At 42.2% G+C, this 23,501-nt stretch overlaps 1 protein-coding gene across 1 annotated transcript in view; it reads right to left on the reverse strand.

Annotated features, from left to right (window-relative positions):
- Positions 1–1,923: 1,923 nt before the first annotated feature.
- The window catches only part of LOC128684101 (probable acyl-CoA dehydrogenase 6), a gene marked incomplete at its 5' end in the record, with an annotated part of 193,406 nt that continues 171,828 nt past the window's right edge, over positions 1,924–23,501 (reverse strand). The window contains 2 exon segments of the mRNA XM_070090053.1: positions 1,924–2,424; positions 10,328–10,455. Coding sequence (XP_069946154.1) covers positions 2,299–2,424; positions 10,328–10,455 — 254 coding nt within the window. The 3' untranslated portion in view covers positions 1,924–2,298.

Genomic DNA, 23,501 nt, shown 5'->3' on the forward strand with positions numbered 1-23,501 from the left:
TTAAACAGGGATGTGTGATGACACCATGGTTAACATATTTATAGATAGGGTTGTAAAAGACATAAATGCTAGGGTGTTAGGGAAAGGTGTAGGATTAAATTATGCAGGATCAAATACAAAATGGGAGTTGACATAAATAATTTTTGCTGATGATACTGTGATTTGGGAGATTCTGAAAAGAAGTTGCAAAGGTTAGTGGACGAGTTTGGGAGTAATGTGTAAAGGAAGTTGAAAGTGAAAGTTAAGACACTTGTGCAACATCTGGTTATCTTTATTGTAGACGTTCCGCCATCCAGTGGCTTTATCAATAAAGATTCTTGGACATAATAAGAAATCAGAAGAACTATATACAAAAGCTGAGGTAATCAGTCCCTCAGCCTTGGAGGTGGTGTTTAGAGCACCGTGGTTGTAGAGATTCTGAAGCACAGGCAAGGAGACTGGCGCTTATATAGGCGTCAGTGAAAGGGACGTGTAGCAGACGAGGGCATAGTCACTGGTAGGCGGGATTCCCCAGTGGAAGTAGGTCCTACCCAAATTGATGGGTTAGTTGCAGTAGCCGTGAAGGTGATATAGATGTCCTCTGAACAAGTGTCTTAACTTTCATCTTGTCGGTATTGTATACCTGTCTTGCATAAGTTGAAAGTGAACATAGATAAGAGTAAGGTTGGAGGGAAGGAGTATGGAAGAAGTAAACATATTCAGATATTTGGGAGCGGGCATGTTGACAGATGGGTATATGAAGGATGAGGTAAAACGTAGAATTCATGAAGAAAAAATGTGGCTGGTGCACTGAGGAATCTGTGGAGACAAAGAACATTATCTATGGAGGCAAAGAATGGAATTTATGAGAGTACAGTGGTACCAACACTCTTATATGGGTGTGAAGGATGAGTTGTGAATGTTGCAGTGAGGAAGCTGGAGGCAGTGGAGATGTTGTGTCTGAGGGAAATATGTGGCATAATTGTTATGCAGAAAATTAATAGTGTGGAAATTAGGAGGAGGTATGGGATAACTAAAAATATTATTCAGAGGGCTAAAGTGGTTTGGTCATTCAGAGAGGATGGAGCAAAATTGAACGACTTGGAGGGCGCATAAATCTGTAGTGGACTGAAGGCGGGTTAGGGGTCATCTTATGAATGAAGGAGGATGCCCCGGGGGGGAGGGGTAAAGATTTTGTGTGCAAGGGGCTTGGATATACAACAGGCATGGGTGACCATGTTAGACAGGAGTGGAAACGAATGCTTTTTAGGACTTGACGAGCTGTTGAGTAAGCAGGGTAATATTTTGTGAAGGAATTCAGGTAAATTGGTTAACCGGACTTGAGTCCTGGTGGTGGGAAATACAGTGCCTACATTCTAAAGGAGAGGTTTGAGATATTTGCTGTTGTATCTGAATGCCTCTGGCAAGACAGTGATGGTGTGAATGATGGTGACAGTTTCTCTCTTTGGGGTCGCCCTGCCTTGGTGGGAGATGGCCAGCATGTTAAAAAAAAGAAAAAGAAAAAAACGAACTTACCACTGGACCTCTTATTTCCTACCAAAGAAGTTTTGCCCACTTGAGGACTGCAACTCAAAGGGCAGGCTTAACTTCCAGACAAACATAAATGAGAGTATATGGGTCACTGAATAAACAGAGTATATAAGGGTCACAAGACAGTGCTTAGTTCAGGCTCAGTACATTGTAGCTGCCCTAGGAAATTGAAGCTAATGCACCAAGGCCAGAAGAGCAGACTATATTCCCTCTCCACTCACATATGGGACATAAAGGAATTACCAAACTGAGGGAGGAGAAAGATGGGTGCTGTTTGCTGTATTTACAAGTCAGAATTACATTCACTTGTAAGTTATTCACTCCTGCAAAGAAACCATTTCTTTTTAGTTTGATCCAAATTTTGATATAAATGGGCCTAAAATGATACACAACTTTTCATACTTAGTCAATGTTTAAATTTATTCTCATATACATGTTTACCCAAAAGGTTTTACAAAACATTTTTGAAAAAATGATTATGATCTTAAAGTTATGACTATTCATATAAAAATTTACATATTGGTAAAGATGTATATTTTTATGTTTTATATGTTTACCAAATAGTTGCTCTAAAGACTATATACAGTAACAGTAACTCTTTAAAAAAAATTGTATCATTTTTACAAAATTATACACATATAATTCCAGGCCAAATTTATTTCAAGAATAATACAGCAATGAATTTAGACTGGAATGAATAGTGTCTTTAGATGCTTAAGACAGTTCTTTGATACATGATATGGTTCCAAGATACATGAGACAGATATATTATTTCTTCATGGGCAGCTGAGGAAGAGTGCCCATGAGCTTGCAAATGATGGCCAGCATTACTTCATCCGTTCCACCACCAATGGAAACCAATCGCAGGTCACGGTAAAACCGACTCACAAGAACCTGTCAAAGATAGCAGTAAAATATATTTAATTCCAAAATCCTGCCAAAAACAACCAAGACTGTACCGCTATAAAAGGGCAAACCTCATACATACTCCATTACATACAGTATCTGTGTCCTGGTCAAAATTAATTTGGTCAACAATCAAAACAGGATTCATTAACATGATACATACTAAACAGTATTTTAATTATTTTATTAGAATAACCAACATTAAAAAGTTAGAAACAGCACAAATGCATTTATTCTAGTTTGAGACTTCCGTCAATTATTGTAGTACATGAAAGCTAGCAAGAAAATCTAAGTATTCATTCAGGAAAGTGTTCAGAAATTATCAGAATATTTATTTAAATTATTCAGATTTTTCTTGTTTTCCAAAGTATTAAACTCAGAGAGTTCATTCAGCAAGACACAGAATGGAGAGTGCATAAGTCAGAATTTTAGACAAAGAGAAATCAGTTATTTTTCAGGAAGCAATTAAGTACCCAGAAAAAACTGGTTTCCAAACATTATTATTATTATTATTATAATCAAAAAGAAGCGCTAAGGCACAAGGGCTATACAGCGCTGCAGGGTAGGGAAGGAAGCGAGGGTATTGGGCGGTAGAAGGGGGGAGAGATGATCAGTAGGTTACAGAAAACAGCGGGGCAGGGGATAGCGCGGGGTAAGAGGGCAGCAAGAGATTGAGGTAGAAAGGGCTGAAGGTATCATCAGAGTTTGTGAAGTAAGTCAGTTGTTGTCAAAAAGTCAATGAGAGAGTCCGGATGAAAGGTGGGTCCATGAGCGAGAAGGGAAGGTAAAGAGAGAGCAGCGGAGCGAAGACGACGTTGGAGGTATATTCTGCGTGCTCGTTGATAAAGTAGGCAGTCTAACAGAATGTGGCTAACCGATAATGGAACCTGACAATTCTCACAGAGAGGAGCAGGGCACCTCTCCATGAGATAACCATGAGTAAGACGAGTATGGCCAATGCGAAGACGGGAGAGAGTAGTCTCCTAACCTCGACACTGGTGACAAGAAGATGGTCGGTAACCTATACTCGGTTTAATAGATTGAAGTTTGTTACCGAGCAGAGTAGACCAACGTTGTTACCAACGGGTGTGAAGGTGGGTAGCTATTGCAGCAAAATAGTCCGTAAATGGAACACCTCTATATGAAACTGGCAGGTCATGTACTGCTGACCGTGCAGCAGTGTCTGCCTGTTCATTGCCCTGTATGTCAACATGACCAGGGACACAACAAAAAACAATATCTTTATGCTTGGAAGAGATGCGGCATAGCCAAAGTTGGATACGGAGTACTAAGGGGTGAGGTGTATCAAATTTCTGTATAGCCTGTAAAGCACTAAGAGTGTCTGAGACAACCACAAATGATGACACAGGCATAGATGCAATACGGATAAGTGCTGCAAGAATGGCATACAATTCAGCAGTAAAGATACTAGCCAAAGATAGTAAATGCCCTCATACGACGCTGTCCGGAAACACTGCTGCGAATCCTACGCCGTCAGAAGACTTGGAGCCATCTGTGTACACTGCAATGGCATGAGAATGAGAGTGGAAGTGGTCAAGAAAAAGAGAGAGGGAAGCTACCCTAGACAGTTGGGCTTTCAAGCAAGGGAGTGAGAAAGAACAGACTCGAACAGCTGGAACTTCCCAGGGGGGTAGATGCTACATGAACATAGAAAGGTGGTAACTGAAGAGAAGACAAGAGCGAATGTAGGCGAAGGGAGAAGGGACGGAGCAAACAGGGGCGGCGAACAAATAAAGAATGTCTACTAATATCGGTGACCATTCTATAAATGGAAGGATTGCAGAGATCATGAGAGCGTACATAGTAGCAAAGGCAATGGGCATCATGGCGATCAGATAAGGATGGAACGTTTGCTTCTGCATAGAGGCTCTCAACAGGGGAAGAGCGAAAAGCACCAAGTCATAAACATAATCCTTGGTGATGAATGGGGTTAAGGCTAGAGTAGCAGGAGAGGCCGCTGAATAAATCTGGTCACCATAATCAAGTTTCGATAAAATGAGGGCGGAATGTAGGCGAAGGAGAGTTCGACGATCAGCTCCCCATGAAAGATGAGCAAGGGTTTTCAGAAGGGTCAGCCGGCTGTGACAAGTTGCCTTCAGAGAGGTAATGTGAGGTTTCCAGGATAACCTATGGTCAAAGAGGAGACCTAGAAACCTGACTGTATCACTTTCAGGGATACGGGAGCCATAGAGGTACAAAGGATGATTAGAGATGACAGAGCATCTAGTGAAAGTAATTTGGCGAGTTTTGGTACTGGAAAATTTAAACCCATGTGTGGTGTCCCAATTGGAAACACAGTCGACCGCATGTTGGAGAGAAACTGTAATGAGGTGACAGTCAGTGCCTGCACATGCAATAGAGAAGTCATCAACATAGAGTGATGACCAAATATTGGATGGAAGACTAGAGGCCAAATCATTTATAGCAAAGAGAAAAAGTGTTGTGCTCAGAACACATCCCTGGGGGACACCTTCAGCTTGGATAAAGTCCGAGGAGAGTACATTATTAACCCGAACACAGAAATGTCTGTCAGTTAAAAAGTTCTTAAGGAAGGATGGCAGATTGCCTCGAAGGCCTAAAGAGTGGGCTTGGGCCAAAATATTATACCTCCAAGTTGTGTCACATGCCTTCTCAAGGTCAAAAAATATGGCAATAACTGAGTGGTTATTCGCAAAGGCATTACGAGCATACGTATCCAAGCGTAGTAAGGGGTCTATGGTAGAACGGCCCTTACGAGAGCGATATTGACGAGTGGAGAGACTGTTGTGTGTCTCTAAATACCACACTAAACGTCTATTTACCGGGCGTTCCATCACTTTGCAAACTGCACTGGTAAGAGCAATGGGATGATAGTGGGAGGCTTCATGTCCCGTAGTACCCGGTTTGCGGAAAGGGAGAACAATGGCAGATTTCCACAGCTGTGGAAGAACTTCCTGTGACCAAATAAGATTGAAAAGGCATAATAGGACTGCAAGGGCTGACTGATGTAAATGTTGTAGCAAACGAATATGAATGTCGTCGGGCCCAGCTGCCGATGATCGGCAAGCTGAGAGTGTTGCCTCCAGTTCCTGAAGTGTAAAAGACACATTATACTGTTCTTCTCTGAGAGAAGAAAAGTCCAAGGGTGCTAACTCTCTGGCAGACTTTGAGGAATGAAACGAGGGGCACATATGGAGCCCCAGAGAAATATGGACCAGATAATTGCCAATTTCATTGGCAACATCTAGTGGGTTTGCTATATCAACACCGGCAACCCGCAGAACAGGAGCCGGGTCAGGAGAATATTTACCGCTCAGTTTTCATACTTTTTTCCAGACTGCACTCATAGAGGAAGCAGAGGTGATGGTGGAGACAATCTCGCCAGCAAGTGCATTTAGCGTCACGGATGACACGGTGAGCGATCACACGCTTCTGCTTAAATTCAAGAAGTCTCTCCGTGGTTCTATTGTACCGGTACCTGCCCCACGCAGCACGTTTCAAATGTATTGCACGAGCACAAGCAGGAGACCACCAAGGCACGCATTTCTGAGAATGCCTGCCTGAAGTTTGGGGTATAGAATGAGAAGCTGCGGTTAAAACAGAGGACAAGAAGAGGTGTAAAAGCTTATCAATGGAGGACGAAGAAAGAACCTCACTAAAACAGTTAGTCATGAGTAAAGATTCCAATTTGCCTGATGAAATTGCCAGCGTAGGTTACGAAGAGGTGGTGAATATGAAGGGGAAGTAAGAATGATTGGGAAATGATCACTGTCATGTAAATCTGGGAGAACAGACCAGGTGAAGTCTAATGAGGCAGAGGAAGAGCAGACTGAGAGATCAATGCAGGAGAGAGAATGAGTCCGAGTATCAAAATGGGTGTGAGTACCTGTATTTAAAACATAGAGAGGGTGGGTAGCAAGAATAGCCTCTAACTGAATGCCACGGGAATCACAGTGAGACCCCCAGAGGAAATGATGGGCATTAAAATCACCAAGTAACAGAAGTGGTGGCAGTAATGATGAAACAAGAAAGGCAATATCTGGGATAGATAATGCCCGAGAAGGAGAGAGATACAAAGAACAGTATGTATACCACCTATGCAAGTGGATACGAGCTGCTGTGTAATGCAACAAAGTACGAACAAATAGCTGATGGTACGGAATATCAGTGCGTAGAAGAAGGGCACTTTCATTAAAGGTCCCATCAGGAAAAGGATCTGAAGAATACAATAAATTATAGCCAGAGATAGAATAGATAACGGCAGAGTGTAATTTTGGTTCCTGTAAGCAAACACCAACAGGGGAAAGCTGGGAGAGCAACATCTGAAGCTCACTCCGATTACCCCTGAGGCCACGAATATTCCACTGTAAATAGGCCATGATTGGCAACGATAAAGATACCTGTAATCCACAGGTAAGGGTACCTACGGACTAGATGGGTTAGAAAAGTCCACATGCAGTGGCAAAGGAAAACGTTCAAGTAGCGAAGGAATGGTGCGTTGTGAAGAAAGGAGTTGCGCAGATGGAGAAGAGGAAAGAGAAGTAACAGAGGGTGGATCAGTGTCCACTGATGGTTTGGTCTCTGCAATATATTCAGAGATTGCTTCAAGTGTTTTGAAGTTCAGAGATGTCGTATGGGAGACAATATTGGAGATGGAAGGAGGAGGAGTTTGAGTAAAGATCTGAGCTGTAATGGGCTGTACCAAGGTGAGGGGGGGGGCAAAAGGGTGGAGGGAACTGGAGAAGTGTGGGAGGGGAGAGAAGAGGCAGAAGAGGAGGAAACTTGGGAGGGGACAGGGGAGGAAGGCACAGTATGAGGAGGAGGATAAACCTTCACACTTGTAACAGAGCCAGTGAAAGGGGAAGACCCAGGTACAGAGACCGGGAAGGTAAAATGTGGAGGTGGATGAAGGGAAAGAGGGGTTAAAGGAGATTTTTTTTGACCTCTGAGAAGTAGAGGGACGATTGGGAGAAGGTGTCATATGAGGTCTTGGCGATACCGGGGTTTGTGAGAGAGGACATGAAGAAGTGAGGACAGACTGAGGAGTTGAAGTAGGGACGTCTGAGCCCAGGACAGCAAAAGAATTAGATACAGGAGTGACTATGGGACTGGCAACCGCAGAGGAGGCTGCAGAAGATGTGACCCCAGAAGTGGGAGGACGCTTTGAAACACGAGAATAAGAAACACGGGGCAGTCTCCCTTGGAGGCGGAGATGAGAAACCGCCATAGCATAAGGGAGACCTTCTGCCTCTTTGAGGCAACGAATTTCCCGCTCATTTAAGTAGACTTGGCAATGGCGAGAGTACGAAGGGTGAGCCTCATGACAATTAAGGCAAGAGGGAGTTTGACTGCAAGACATATTAGAATGGCCATCGACACCACAGACTGGGCATTCGGCTATAGATCTGCAATATTTTGCTGGGTGGCCAAATCGCCAGCAATTCCTACACTGTTGCGGTGTAGGGATCACCTTCCGAACTTGTAACTGATGTCCTGCTACACAAACAGAGGATGAGAGTACACAGCTGTCAAAAGTTAAACGAGCCACATTGCAAGGGTATCGTCTTCGCCCGCTGGCAGGAAGAACAAAAGTGTCTACCTTGAGAACTGGGAGATCTTGGAGTTCCAGCTGTTCAGGAATGTCAGTGCCACATGTCTGGAAATTCTGTTGGACTATGGTATGGGGCAGAATAACAGTACCACTACAAGAATTGAAGGAATGATGCTTTTTGATAGTGATAGGAATAGTATCGATATGTGAAAGAAGAGAAAGATCATGAGCCTGGGTAGAATTCTGGACTGTGATGATGCGCGTACCACTCTTAAGAGCATGAAAGGAAATATCTCTACCAACGTGGCATAGGAGCGCTTTGTCAACACTATGGTCGGAAAGATAGGCAGTAGAAGAAGTCGGTCTTAATGTAAAGAATTTAGTCCATTGTGTGGTCCGAAACTGAGTGTGGAGAGGGAGTGCATGATGTGTTGGTCTTTTCTGAGTAGAATGGGAAGGTAACGAAGTAACATCATTAGGAGATTGCCGTTGACGTTTAGAAGCGGGACCAGAGTCGGTCCGACGTGGGATGGGCTGACGATTCGAAAATCGCCGTACCATAGAGGGAGAAGCCGGAAGCATAGTCAAAGGAGAGCGGAGGTCAGACAAATCGAAGGAGTCAGTGGAAGCCCTGGTACCTGAAGCGGGCGAGGAAACAGCACCAGCAAGAGGTACAGGGGCCTTAGGAATGTCCGAAGAGTGGCCAAAAGACTAAGTGAGGTCAGAACGGGGTGCGGATACAATAAGGGGCCCAGGGGTAGCGGGGTCATGGATTGGGTACTCCATGGTTAGGTTACTTCTTTCTTTTTGTTTCTAAGAAAAAAAAGAAAGAAGAAACGAAAATAAAAATAAAAAAAGAATAAAAAAAAGGGGGGACTGGGGAGGGATAGTTCCTAGGAGGAATGAAAGGGCCAGAAATCTCCCTACATGCCCAAGAGGACCTCAGCACCACAAGTAGCGCAGGTGCAGCATGGAACCTGTGCCATACCCTGCCCATCATGCCAGGAAACCAGCAATCCGGGATAGCAACCTCACATCTGCCGAACTACCTCGGTGGACAAAAGAGAGGGTGGCCGGATATCAGCCACAAAGCATACCTCCTTTGGCCAACACCCCCGGAATCCGAAAGGTGGCTTCCAGAGATACACCCGTCGCCCGAAAGACACCCAAAGCTACCCTCCGGGATATCAGAGAGGGATCGGGACATCCCCAGGCAATCCAGATTCCACGGCAAACTATGCCACCGCCAAGAACCTCAACGGAATGGGATGAACCCCAGTACCCTTTCCCCTACCTAGGAACTAGCGTGCCTTTGGGAAAAAATCCCAAAGGCCAAAAAGGAAGGGCAAAAGGGAGGGGTGGGGAGGAGGAGGAGGAAAGGAAAAAGGGGAGGATGGGATAGGGAAGGGGGGATCGGGGGGTAATTGGGTTTGGTCTGAGGAAGGAGACCGACAGGTCTAATTCCTCAGACCAAAAGCCTCTTCACCACGCCAAGGAGCCCCCCATGAAGAGGTTTCCAAACATTACATTTCAGAATTCCTATTACATAAAACATTATTGACATGGTCATGAACAAGTTATAATTTGATAAGTCATATTACAGAAATCCTCTCTACTATGTACTCAAAAATTTCTTATTTCTAGTGGGCTGGTGATGGGCTTTTGAACTAATGAATTGGAGCTACCATCCCCTTTCTTGAATCAAGCCTGATTACCTCCCATTTCCCCAGGAGCTCTATAAGCCCTTACAGGTTTAGCACTTCCCATGAATATAATAATATTTTTAGAGGGGAGTCGTCACAACTAGAAGTGCTTTCAATAACCTTGAAATCACTATCACTATCACTTGCACTGGTGTATTCCTGGGTAATTTTCTCAAGAATTCACTTTCACTGACACTATCATTTCAATTCAAGTATTAAGTTTCAATTCAAGGAGAGACAAAACTGACTTCGGTTCCTTTGATCAAAAGTTTTTACAATTACAAATCTCTCCTCCCCTCCCTCCCCCTCACCACTTTATGGAGAGAAATGGACTGAAAAATTGAAAGTACAGTATATACAGCAGGATGAAAATTTTTGGAAAGTGATGAGTATGTATGAGAAATGTCAGAATTTTGAATCTCAGAAGAAAAGGGTTTAGGGCCAAGGAATGGTATCTTATATATTATGCTCAACTATATAGTTTTGTATGTGATATTCAGAAGAAAAAAAAATAAGGACTACTCTTTCAATAAGCCTTTAATGGTCTAATGGGAGCAAACCTCAAGAGATACAGGAGTGGTTCAAATGAAATCACTGCATAGGTAGACAAATTAATTCTTAAATTGAGACATATTACCTCATTTGTGAATCCCATGCCACCCCAGAACTGAAGGCAAGAGTCAGTAACTTCTCTTCCTAAGCGACCAGCTTTTAGTTTACACATTGAAGCCAATTTTGTCACGTCATCACCAGCTACATACAAATCTGAAAGAAATTAGAAATAATGTATCTAGATATTGTCTAAAAAAATTGCTGGATATGTTATGTGTAAGGTGTTGAGCATGGTTAGGTATTTAGTACATAAAGTATACAGTAGAGCTCCATTTATATGGCAGGTTAGGTTCCAGGCTACCGCCGGAAAGCAGAACATAATTTTTTCCACTTTTTTACACCTTACATTGTGTATACAAGTTGTCTCCACATTGGTACAGTACAATAAATAAAGAGCAACACTCCCATTCTCATGTAACACATCATTTTTAGAAGGAATGACACTGAGTGAAGGCATAAAAAAGGAATAATTTTCTAGTTTCCCCTAGTAATACGTACTATTGTGTACGTATTTTCTTTGGTGTTGAACTAGAGAAAATGTTATTCTTTCCAGCAACACGACTGGAAAAACATCTCATATTTATATTAATTTATTCTACTGTGAACATAAGAACATAAAAAAGAAGGAACACTGCAACAGGCCTACTGACCTATGCGAGGCAGGTCCAATTTTCCCTCCGGCTTAAGCCAATGCCTTGACCTAGTCATTTCAGTCATGTCACTTAAGGGAGGAGCACAGCATCCGACCTAGTAGCACAAGCTAGTCAGGTCCAACTCACACCCACCCACACCCACTCATGTATTTATCCAACCTATTTTTAAAACTGCACATCTTAGCTACTATGCCGGTACTCAGGAGTTTGTTCCACTCATCCACAACTCTATTACCAAACCAGTGCTTTCCTACATCCTTTCTGAGTCTGAATCTGTGGGGTGTATTTATCATGTTCATATGTTATGTAGCATGTTTATTATATAATTTTGAAAAAAATATTGTACATGGATTCATGAAAATACAGTGGAGCCTTGGTTTCTGTCTTTAATTCATTTCAGAAAGTCTGACGAAAACCGAATTCGACAAAAACTGAAGCAAAATTTCCCATAACAAATAAAGTAAATCCAATTAATCTGTTCCAGACACCCAAAAGTATTAACAAAAAATACATATTATAGAGAATAACTATAGTTTTACAAACAGAAAACAATTAGAAATAAATACATGTACAGTGGACCCTGGACTTATGAAGGGCTCACCTTACGATAAAATCAACTTACGAAGCTTTTCAGCGTAAAAATTTTACCCCGACCTACGATGAAAAACTCGACTTACATCATTCGTCCTATATGTGTCCATTCGTCCATCTGGCCTGAGCGCGCCTCAGCTAGTCTGCCTTCAGTTAGTGTGCCAATCTTTACAAGCCAGTGTGGTCAGTTCCACACATACATTTGGTACATTTTGTATTATTCCAGTGTTTTTAGTGCTTGTAACTGCTAAATAAGCCACCATGGGCCAAAAGAAAGCTTCTAGTGCCAACCCTGTCGTAAAAAGGGTGAAAATTACTATAGAAATGAAGGAGATAATTATAGGAGGGTGGGGGCAGGAGGAAAGAGGAGTGATTGGTGGAATGATGAAGTAAAGGGTGTGATAAAAGAGAAAAAGGTAGCTTACGAGAGGTTTTTACAAAGCAGAAGTGTTATAAGAAGAGCAGAGTATATGGAGAGTAAAAGAAAGGTGAAGAGAGTGGTGAGAGAGTGCAAAAGGAGAGCAGATGAAAGAGTGGGAGAGGCACTGTCAAGAAATTTTAATGAAAATAAGAAAAAATTTTGGAGTGAGTTAAACAAGTTAAGAAAGCCTAGGGAAAGTATGGATTTGTCAGTTAAAAACAGAGTAGGGGAGTTAGTAGATGGGGAGAGGGAGGTATTAGGTAGATGGCAAGAATATTTTGAGGAACTTTTAAATGTTAAGGAAGAAAGGGAGGCGGTAATTTCATGCACTGGCCAGGGAGGGATACCATCTTTTAGGAGTGAAGAAGAGCAGAATGTAAGTGTGGTGGAGGTACGTGAGGCATTACGTAGAATGAAAGGGGGTAAAGCAGCTGGAACTGATGGGATCATGACAGAAATGTTAAAAGCAGGGGGGGATATAGTGTTGGAGTGGTTGGTACTTTTGTTTAATAAATGTATGAAAGAGGGGAAGGTACCTAGGGATTGGCGGAGAGCATGTATAGTCCCTTTATATAAAGGGAAAGGGGACAAAAGAGATTGTAAAAATTATAGAGGAATAAGTTTACTGAGTATACCAGGAAAAGTATACGGTAGGGTTATAATTGAAAGAATTAGAGGTAAGACAGAATGTAGGATTGCGGATGAGCAGGGAGGCTTCAGAGTGGGTAGGGGATGTGTAGATCAAGTGTTTACATTGAAGCATATATGTGAACAGTATTTAGATAAAGGTAGGGACGTTTTTATTGCATTTATGGATTTAGAAAAGGCATATGATAGAGTGGATAGAGGAGCAATGTGGCAGATGTTGCAAATATATGGAATAGGTGGTAAGTTACTAAATGCTGTAAAGAGTTTTTATGAGGATAGTGAGGCTCAGGTTAGGGTGTGTAGAAGAGAGGGAGAATACTTCCCGGTAAAAGTAGGTCTTAGACAGGGATGTGTAATGTCACCATGGTTGTTTAATATATTTATAGATGGGGTTGTAAAAGAAGTAAATGCTAGGGTGTTCGGGAGAGGGGTGGGATTAAATTATGGGGAATCAAATTCAAAATGGGAATTGACACAGTTACTTTTTGCTGATGATACTGTGCTTATGGGAGATTCTAAAGAAAAATTGCAAAGGTTAGTGGATGAGTTTGAGAATGTGTGTAAAGGTAGAAAGTTGAAAGTGAACATAGAAAAGAGTAAGGTGATGAGGGTATCAAATGATTTAGATAAAGAAAAATTGGATATCAAATTGGGGAGGAGGAGTATGGAAGAAGTGAATGTTTTCAGATACTTGGGAGTTGACGTGTCGGCGGATGGATTTATGAAGGATGAGGTTAATCATAGAAATGATGAGGGAAAAAAGGTGAGTGGTGCGTTGAGGTATATGTGGAGTCAAAAAACGTTATCTATGGAGGCAAAGAAGGGAATGTATGAAAGTATAGTAGTACCAACACTCTTATATGGATGTGAAGCTTGGGTGGTAAATGCAGCAGCGAGGAGACGGTTGGAGGCAGTGGAGATGTCCTGTCTAAGGGCAATGTGTGGTGTAAATATTATGCAGAAAATTCGGAGTGTGGAAATTAGGAGAAGGTGTGGAGTTAATAAAAGCATTAGTCAGAGGGCAGAAGAGGGGTTGTTGAGGTGGTATGGTCATTTAGAGAGAATGGATCAAAGTAGAATGACATAGAAAGCATATAAATCTATAGGGGAAGGAAGGAGGGGTAGGGGTCGTCCTCGAAAGGGTTGGAAAGAGGGGGTAAAGGAGGTTTTGTGGGCTAGGGGCTTGGACTTCCAGCAAGCGTGCATGAGCGTATTAGATAGGAGTGAATGGAGGCTAATGATACTTGGGACCTGACGATCTGTTGGAGTGTGAGCAGGGTAATATTTAGTGAAGGGATTCAGGGAAACCGGTTATTTTCATATAGTCGGACTTGAGTCCTGGAAATGTGAAGTACAATGCCTGCACTTTAAAGGAGGGGTTTGGGATATTGGCAGTTTGGAGGGATATGTTGTGTATCTTTATACGTATATGCTTCTGAACTGTTGTATTCTGAGCACCTCTGCAAAAGCAGTGATAATGTGTGAGTGTGGTGAAAGTGTTGAATGATGATGAAAGTATTTTCTTTTTGGGGATTTTCTTTCTTTTTTGGGTCACCCTGCCTCGGTGGGAGACGGCCGACTTGTTGAAAAAAAAAAAAAAAAAAAACTCTTTCAGGGTTTCTGACGTACTAGTATGGCTTACGCACCAAGGTTATTGACGTACTAGCACGCGTAAATTCTAGCGCCTTCAAATCTAGTGAGAGAAAGCTGGTAGGCCTATATATGAAAGAATGGGTCTATGTGGCCAGTGTGCACAGTATAAAAAAAATCCTGCAGCACACAGTGCATAATGAGAAAAAAAAAATTTGACCATGTTCTTGGTTCAAAACAGCGACTTTGCACTGTATTTTTGTATGGTATTTATGGTTGTATTCTAGTTTCCTGGTCTCATTTTATAGAATGGAAGACATATTACAGAAATTGAGATGATTTTGATTGGTTTCACAATGAAAAGTACCTTGAAACTGAGCTCAAAGTAGCAGAAATGTTTGATGTTTGCCAAAGTTCAAAAGTAAACAAATCATGCCACACGTCCAATACATATCAACTGGTGAGTCTAATATTCTTTCACAAATGCGCTGATATTATTTATATCATTTCTACGCTAATGCAGTAGTTTGTATAACAGTAAATCTTTTATTTTTTGTGAGAATAAAAATTCAAAGTGGAAAGCAAAAGAAATGTAAGAGCGGCCTGGGGACATGACTAATGAACAGAGGAAATGTTATTTTTGTGCCAGGAATGTCTGTCTTGTTTATTCTGAACCGTATTTGGAAATTGGCATCTTTTGAAATTTGTGTGAAATTGGCAAAATTGCTAATTCTGATCACTTTATTGGATAGTTGAAATTGACAAATGGGTGGCTTCTTGTACTCATTCGATAGAAAAAATGGAGTTCTAGTGAAATAATTATGATTTTTGTCAACTAGTACACTGGAATTGGCTGAAAATAGGGCACAAAGTGGACGAAATTGCCGCTGCATAAACATTGTCGAGACCGCTAACTTCACAAGAGCATAATTCCGTAAGTTTTCCATCAAATTTCATACTTTTGGTGTCATTATGATTGGGAAAGATTCTCTAACTTTTCGTAAGATATTTTTTTTTTTTCTGAAAAATTTTTGACTGAGAACAAGTTTAGGAGAGGGCCTCTCGACCCTGAAAAGGTTAATAAATATGAAAGTGGAGTGCGTGCCTCTGAACTGGCCAGGTTGTACAACAAACCCCAGTCAACCATCGCTACTATCCTGGCCAACAAAAAGGCAATCAAGGAAGCTGTTGTTGCGAAAGGTGAAAGTATCTTTTTGAAACACAGATCGCAAGTACTCGAAGGTGTTGAGAGACTGTTATTGGTGTGGATAAACGAAAAACAGCTAGCAGGAGACAGCATCTTTCAAGCGATCATATGTGAAGAGGCAAGTCAGTTGCATGACGATTTAATAAAAAAATGCATGCAACTAGTGGTGGTGTGAGTGAATTTAAGGCTAACAAAGGTTGGTTTAAGAGATTTAAGAATTGTAGTGGCATATATAGTGTGATAAGGCATGGTGAGGCTGCCAGTTCAGACCAAAAGCAGCTGAAAAATATGTGCAGGAATTCAAGGGGTACATAGAGGCTGAAGCATTGAAACCCCAACAAGTGTTAGTGACGAAACAGGCCTGTTTTGGAAGAAAATGCCAAACAGGACCTACATTACACAGGAGGAAAAAGCACTGCCAGGACACAAGCTTATGAAAAGCAGGCTAACCTTAATGTTGTGTAGTAATGCTAGTGGGGATTTCGGAGTGAAGCCTCTACTTGTGTATCATTCTGTAACTCCGAGTGTGTTCAGGAAAAGCAATGTCGTCAAGGCTAATTTGTGTGTGATGTGGAGGGCAAACAGTAAGGCATGGGTCACTAGGGACTTTTTCTATGACTGGTTTTACCATGTGTTTGGCCCCACTGTGAAAAATTATCTCCTGGAAAATAAATTGGAACTTAAGTGCCTCCTGGTATTAGACAATGCTCCTGGTCATCCTTCAGACCTGGCAGAGTGAATTTCAGGGGAGTTGAGCTTCATAAAAGTGAAGTTTTTGCCTCCTAATACCACTCCTCTCCTTCAGCCCATGGTCCAGCAGGTCATTTCAAATTTCAAGAAACTGTACACAAAAGGAATATTTCAAAAGTGCTTTGAAGTGACCTCAGACACTCGACTGACCCTAAGAGTTTTGGAAAGATCACTTTAGTATCCTCAGTTGCATAAACCTTATAGGTAAGGCTTGGGAGGGAGTGACTAAGAGGACCTTGAACTCTGCTTGGAGGAAATTGTGGTCAGAATGTGTAGAAGAGGGGTTTTGAAGGGTTTGGGGCTAACCCTGAGGAGCCTATGCCAGTTGTGGAATCTACTGTGGCATTGGGGAAGTCCTTGGGGTTGGAGGTTAGTGGGGAGGATGTGGAAGAGTTGGTGGAGGACGACGATGAACTAACCACTGACGAGCTGCAAGAGCATCTGCAACAGCAAGAGGCCACAACTGAGGAAACTGCTTCAGAGGAGGGGAGAGAGAAATGAAGGAAGTTGCCTTCTTCAAATATTAAGGAAATTTGTGCAAAGTGGGTTGACGTGCAAACCTTTATGGAAGAAAATCACCCTGACACAGCTATTGCAAGCTGTGCTGGTGGCTTTTACAATGACAATGTTGTGAACCACTTTAGGAAAATCTTAAAGGAACGTGAGGCACAGAGCTCTACGGACAGATTTTCGGTGCAACAGAGGTCCAGTGACCCTCAAGTTGTTCCCAGTGGCATTAAAAGAAGAAGGGCAGTAACCCCGGAAAAGGACTTGCTATCTAAAGTCCTTATGGAAGAGGATTCCCCTTCCAAAAATTAATACACTTCCATCTCCCCTCCTCCCATCTCATCACACATCACTACAGCTTCTATAAAGGCAAGTGTCATTGATTCTTCATTTAGTACAGTATATTGTGCATGTATCCCTCCTTTTGTGTGTAAGAAAATGTATATTTCATGTGTTAATTTTTTTTTTTCATACTTTTGGGTGTCTGAAATGGATTAATTGGATTTCCATTATTTCTTATGGGGAAAATTAATTCGACTTACGATAATTCCGTCTAATGATGAGCTCTCTGGAACAGATTAATATCGTAAGTCGGGAGTTCACTGTATAAAGGACTAATGAAAAGGATAAAGAACAGTATGAACAGTATGGAAGATGGCAAGGAGGGGAGAGGGAGGAGAGGTTATTGTTTGGAAGGGTAATCCCCTTCCATAAGGACTTCAGGTATCAAGTCCCTATCCGGGGTTACTTCCCTTCTTTGTCTTTTACTGGCACTAGGACCAGCTTGAGAGTCACTGGACCCCTGTCGCACAAGAAATTTGTCCAGAGAGGTCTAGTTCTGGCGTCTCTTTAAGATTTGCCTAAAATGGGACAAGGCATTGTCATTGAACATGTTGCAGACATGGCTTGCAGCAGCTTTGTCAGGGTGATATTTCTCCACAAAATTTTGCAACTCACTTCACCTTGCACACATGTCCTTAATCACTGAAGAAGGCACATTCTCCCCTCTCTCTTCCTCCTTCTCTGAAGCAATTTCCTTAGCTGCAATCTGTTGCTGTTCCAGTTGAAGGTGTTGCAGCTCTTCAGTGGTTAGCTCTTCCCTGTGGTTGTCCACCAACTCTTCTACATCCTGGCCAATCACATCCAACCCCACGGATTCCCCCAAAGCCACAACAGATTCCACAGCAAGCGTAGGGTTGTCAGGGTCAGCCTCAAACCCTTCAAAATCCTTCTCTTCTTCAATTCTATCACGTTTCTCGTTGTCTTTTTTATCAAAGGGCTGGCACTCGGAACTTTCTTTGGCCCCATGGTGCCTTATTTAGCAGTCGCACTCAATAAACAGCACAAAAATACAATGGATTATTACAAAATGTTTCGGATGAATGCACAGGGTAATGTTCACTTGATGAGTAACAAAGCCAGACTGACTCAAAGCACATGCATGGGATGCTTTGTGTGGGCACAGGTGGGTGGACACGTTCGGTAAGGCGGATGAAAACCAAGGTGATGAGCGAAAACTTGGACAAAATTTTGACAAAGTCGTCGAGAAACAAATTCGACGAAAACCAAGGCAAACGAAAACTGAGGTTGCACTGTATTTATCTTAACTTAATACAGTGGACCCTCGGCTAACAATATCCTCCTTCTCCTTCTCCTCCTCCTTCTCCTCCTTCTCCTCCTACTCCTCCTCCTTCTTCTTCTACTCCTCCTTCTACTCCTCCTCCTTCTACTCCTCCTCCTCCTCCTCCTACTCCTTCTCCTCCTTCTCCTCCTCCTTCTCCTTCTCCTCCTCCTCCTCCTTCTCCTTCTACTCCTCCTCCTCCTCCTCCTCCTTCTCCTTTTCCTTCTCCTCCTCCTCCTCCTCCTCCTCCTCCTCCTTGTCTTGTGTGCGAGTGTGTGGCTTATAATTGTTTTGAGTCAGAAGTCGGCAGCTGTCAAAGTGACATATTGTCTCATTAGTCACTACCCCTACCGCCTGTCAAAACAATGGGGTCGGATGCTGCTTCCCCTCCTCCATTCTATCTAATTATCTTTCTCCCTCATTCTATATCTTTCAATCTGTCTCTCTTTCTATCTGTCTGCCTATCTCTGTCTCACAGGTACACATAAATACAAGTATACATAGTGTAAATTACCTAGGATAACCCAAGAAATCCAGACAAAGTGCTATACTCTGCTTGAAGATGTGAGTAAACGTGATGACACAGTCTTGTGGCTCTCTCTGAGACAGAGAGCTAGATGGACAGACAGGGAGCTTGACAGACAGACAAATAGACAGACAGACAAATGTTTGTGTACCAGCAAAAACAAAGGGAGGGCAATGGTCATGTAATATTACCCTCCTTTACGCTCATCAAAGTCAGCTCTTATCAGATGTTATCTCCCCTTATCTTGTCACTGTCATGGGGTGGACTTTTTTTTTTCTTGCTTCAAGGGAACAATATTATTACATCTTCTTCTTCCTCCTCCTCCTCTTCTCCTCCTCCTCCTCCTCTTCTCCTCCTCCTCCTCCTCCTCCTCTTCCTTCCCTCCTCCTCCTCCTCCACCTCCTCCTCTTCCTCCCCTCCTCCTCCTCCATTGGTTTTGGTCTCAAACTCCTCCAAATCATGAAATTGATCTTCACTGACACTTCCATCTTTAATCCGTTCCTGAGAGCTCATTGTTAGACGAAATTATTGTTAGCCGAATTAATTTTCCTCATAAGAAATAATGGAAATCCAATTAATCCGTTCCAGACAGCCAAAAGTATTAAAAAAAAAAAATTTTTTTTTCATGAAATATGCATTTCCCTACAAAGAAAACAATGAGACATGCACAATAACTATATATATAAATGTTAAAATGACACTTTTATTGAAGAGTATTGATGAGTGATGAGACACTGTTTTTCTTGAACACTCTGGGAATTTCAGAATAATACATGAGTAAAGGCTTCACTTTGCAATCTCCACTAGCATTACAACAAAACAAGAAAGCCAGCCTGTCTTTCACAGGCTTGTGTCCTGGGAGTGCCTTTTCCTCCTGAGTAATGTAGGTCCTGTTTGGCATTTTCTTCTAGGACAGGCCTGTTTCGTCACAATTGAACATTTGTTGGGGTTGAAATTTTTCAGCTTCACCATGCCTTATTACACTGTATATGCCACTACAATTCTTAAATCTCTCAAACCAACCTTTGCTGGCCGTAAATTCACCAATATGAGCACTAGTTCCAGGCATTTTTTTCCTGTTCACCTAGGTGTTAGTCGACTGGTGTGGGTCGCATCCTGGGGGACAAGATTAAGGACCCCAATGGAAATAAGTTAGACTGTCCTCGATGACTCACTGACTTTCCTGGGCTATTCTGGGTGGCTAACCCTCTGGGGTTAATTGTTTCTTGGTAACTGCTTTTCGTTAAGTCACACCAACAACAGTCTCTCCACATCTTCGAGTAGTACGGCTGACGGTGGTGCAGCAACAGCTGACGGTGGTTCAGCAACAGCTGATGGTGGTTCAGCAACAGCTGATGGAGGTGCAGCAGCAGCTGACCATGGTACAGCAGCAGCTGACCGTGGTACAGCAGCAGCAGCAGCTGACCGTGGTACAGGAGCAGCAGCTGGCCGTGGTACAGCAGCAGCAGCTGATGGTGGTACAGCAGCAGCAGCAGCTGACGGTGGTACAGCAGCAGCTGACGGTGGTGCAGCAGCAGCTGACCATGATACGACAGTATATCGATAATATTTCTCACCCTTTTTATCACAGGGTTGGCACTAGAAGCTTTCTTTGGGCCCAGGGTGGCTTATTTAGCAGTTACGAGCACTAAGAACAATGGAATAATACAAAATGTATCGAATGTATGCATGAAACCAGCCACCCTGGCTTGTAAACAATGATGGCAGGGCAGCTGAGGCGCTCAGGCTGGATGGACAGGTTTGGGACGAATCACGTTGGGCGAGTTTTTTATTGTTGGCCAGGCCAAAATTTTTACGCTCAAATGCTTCGTTGGGCAGATTTAACATTATGAGATATGTTCGTTAGCCGAGGGTCCACTGTATATGACATTTAATGCACCTCAGATTGATTATTATTGCATGTTGTTATTATTATCGTTATTAATATGGCATCTTCAAGACAAATAAGACACTCTTAGTGATTTTAATCTGTACCTGCACACCAGCACAGTGTTCAAGTTATTTAGGTACAGGTATACCTAAATATAATTATCAGAATATACAGTAGGGCCCCACTTATACGGCGGGTTAGGTTCCAGGCTGTCGCCGGAAAGCAGACATCGCCAGAAGGCAGAACACCATTTTTTCCATTTATGAATGCATATATATGCCAGACAACAAGTTTACACTAAATTATATTAAGTTAGTAATAGAACTAGGCATTAAAAACACACAAAGTAAAATACATTCACAGTACATTCATTACTTATCTTAAAGTATTTGTAATCTTAATGTAGAGAGAGAGAGGTGAGTAGTACTTATTTGTAGGAAGTCAGGTGCAGGTAGCCCAGGTGTAGGTAGCCCTGGCTCCTCGTCTCATATTTAATAAACGATATTTAAAACATCCCAGAGTTAAAATACACATATAGTATACTCAGTATTTACCTTAAAATATGTGTAGTCTTAGTATAGGAAGAGAGGTGAGTAGTATTTATTTGTAGGTGTAGCCCGTCTGGGCTACACCTACCGGCTACCTACACTGTGGCCCAGAGCCATATTATTAACATCAACATACCTTGTTCACTGAATTTAATCGTTTCTAACAAATACCTTTAGATGCCATCATAAATGAAGGGAGAAGTAATGAATAATTCATGCTGAAAATTGTAAAAAAAAAGCGGAGTGGGGGAGTGGCTGGGCCAAACGCAGATTCATACATGTTTTCTCTGATGGCTGAGCAGAGAAAAGGTACTGTTGTCCCTCCACCCGGCTACCACACAGGTCCACAAGTATTATTATCAGAGCACATATAAAACATGCAATAAATGAGTGACAACAAGTTTACACTAACTTATATTAAGTTAGCAATAGAAATAGGCATTAAAAGCACAATAAAAGGTAAGATACACACAGAGTACACTAATTACTTATCTTAAAATATTAATATTAATTTGTAAGAGGTGAGTAGCAGGGTGTTCATTGAATAAAATCAAAATGGCACACCATCATCCTCTAACTTGGCACTTAAAGCAAGAGGTTTATGAGTCCTCTTTTTATCACAGCTAAGCTTAGACGCCATCGTCAATGAGAGCCAACAAGTTAACGAAAGAGTAAACAAGAGAGAGAACGAGATACAGAGTTCAGACAATGTAAGAACACAAACTGAACAGGTAGTGGGCGATCACTTGGTCAGGCGAAATAAATGTGTATCTACTTTTAGTTCATTCACATACGTTCGTAAGAGTTTGTAAAACGTTTACCTCAATATTTTTTATTATAATAATAATTACCTCAAAATACAAATACTCTTACATTGTGTACAAGTTAGTACAGAATAAACAAACAACAACACTCCATTTTTAGAGTGAATGAAGATATTATTTTTTTTTTTATTAACACACTGGCCGATTCCCACCAAGGTAGGGAGGCCCGAAAAAGAAAAACTTTCACCATCATTCACTCCATCACTGTCTTGCCAGAAGGGTGCTTTACACTACAGTTTAAACTGCAACATCAACACCCCTCCTTCAGAGTGCAGGCACTGTACTTCCCATCTCCAGGACTCAAGTCCGGCCAGCCGGTTTCCCTGAATCCCTTCATAAATGTTACTTTGCTCACACTCCAACAGCACATCAAGTATTAAAAACCATATATCTCCATTCACTCCTATCAAACACGCTCACGCATGCCTGCTGGAAGTCCAAGCCCCTCGCACACAAAACCTCCTTTACCCCCTCCCTCCAACCTTTCCTAGGCCGACCCCTACCCAGCCTTCCTTCCACTACAGACTGATACACTCTTGAAGTCATTCTATTTCGCTCCATTCTCTCTACATGTCCAAACCACCTCAACAACCCTTCCTCAGCCCTCTGGACAACAGTTTTGGTAATCCCGCACCTCCTCCTAACTTCCAAACTACAAATTCTCTGCATTATATTCACACCACACATTGCCCTCAGACATGACATCTTCACTGTCTCCAGCCTTCTCCTTGCTGGAACATTCATCACCCATGCTTCACACCCATATAAGAGCATTGGTAAAACTATACTCTCATACATTCCTCTCTTTGCCTCCAAGGACAAAGTTCTTTGTCTCCACAGACTCCTAAGTGCACCACTCACCCTTTTCCCCTCATCAATTCTATGATTCACCTCATCTTTCAAAGACCCATTCGCTGAAACGTCCACTCCCAAATATCTGAATACATTCACCTCCTCCATACTCTCTCCCTCCAATCTGATATCCAATCTTTTATCACCTAATCTTTTTGTTATCCTGATAACCTTGCTCTTTCCTGTATTCACTTTTAATTTTCTTCTTTTGCATACTCTACCAATTTATCCACCAACCTCTGCAACTTCTCTTCAGAATCTCCCAAGAGCACAGTGTCATCAGCAAAGAGCAACTGTGACAACTCGCACTTTATGTGCGATTCTTTATTTTTTAACTCCACGCCTCTTGCCAAGACCCTCGAATTTACTTCTCTTACGACCCCATCTATAAACATATTAAACAACCACGGTGACATCACACATCCTTGTCTAAGGCCTACTTTTACTGGGAAATAATCTCCCTCTTTCCTACATACTCTAACATGAGCCTCACTATCCTCGTAAAAACTCTTCACTGCTTTCAGTAACCTACCTCCTACACCATACACCTGCAACACTGCTCCCCTATCT

The sequence above is a fragment of the Cherax quadricarinatus genome, chromosome 3 (genome assembly GCF_038502225.1).
Source record: "Cherax quadricarinatus isolate ZL_2023a chromosome 3, ASM3850222v1, whole genome shotgun sequence".
Lineage (NCBI taxonomy): Eukaryota > Metazoa > Arthropoda > Malacostraca > Decapoda > Parastacidae > Cherax > Cherax quadricarinatus.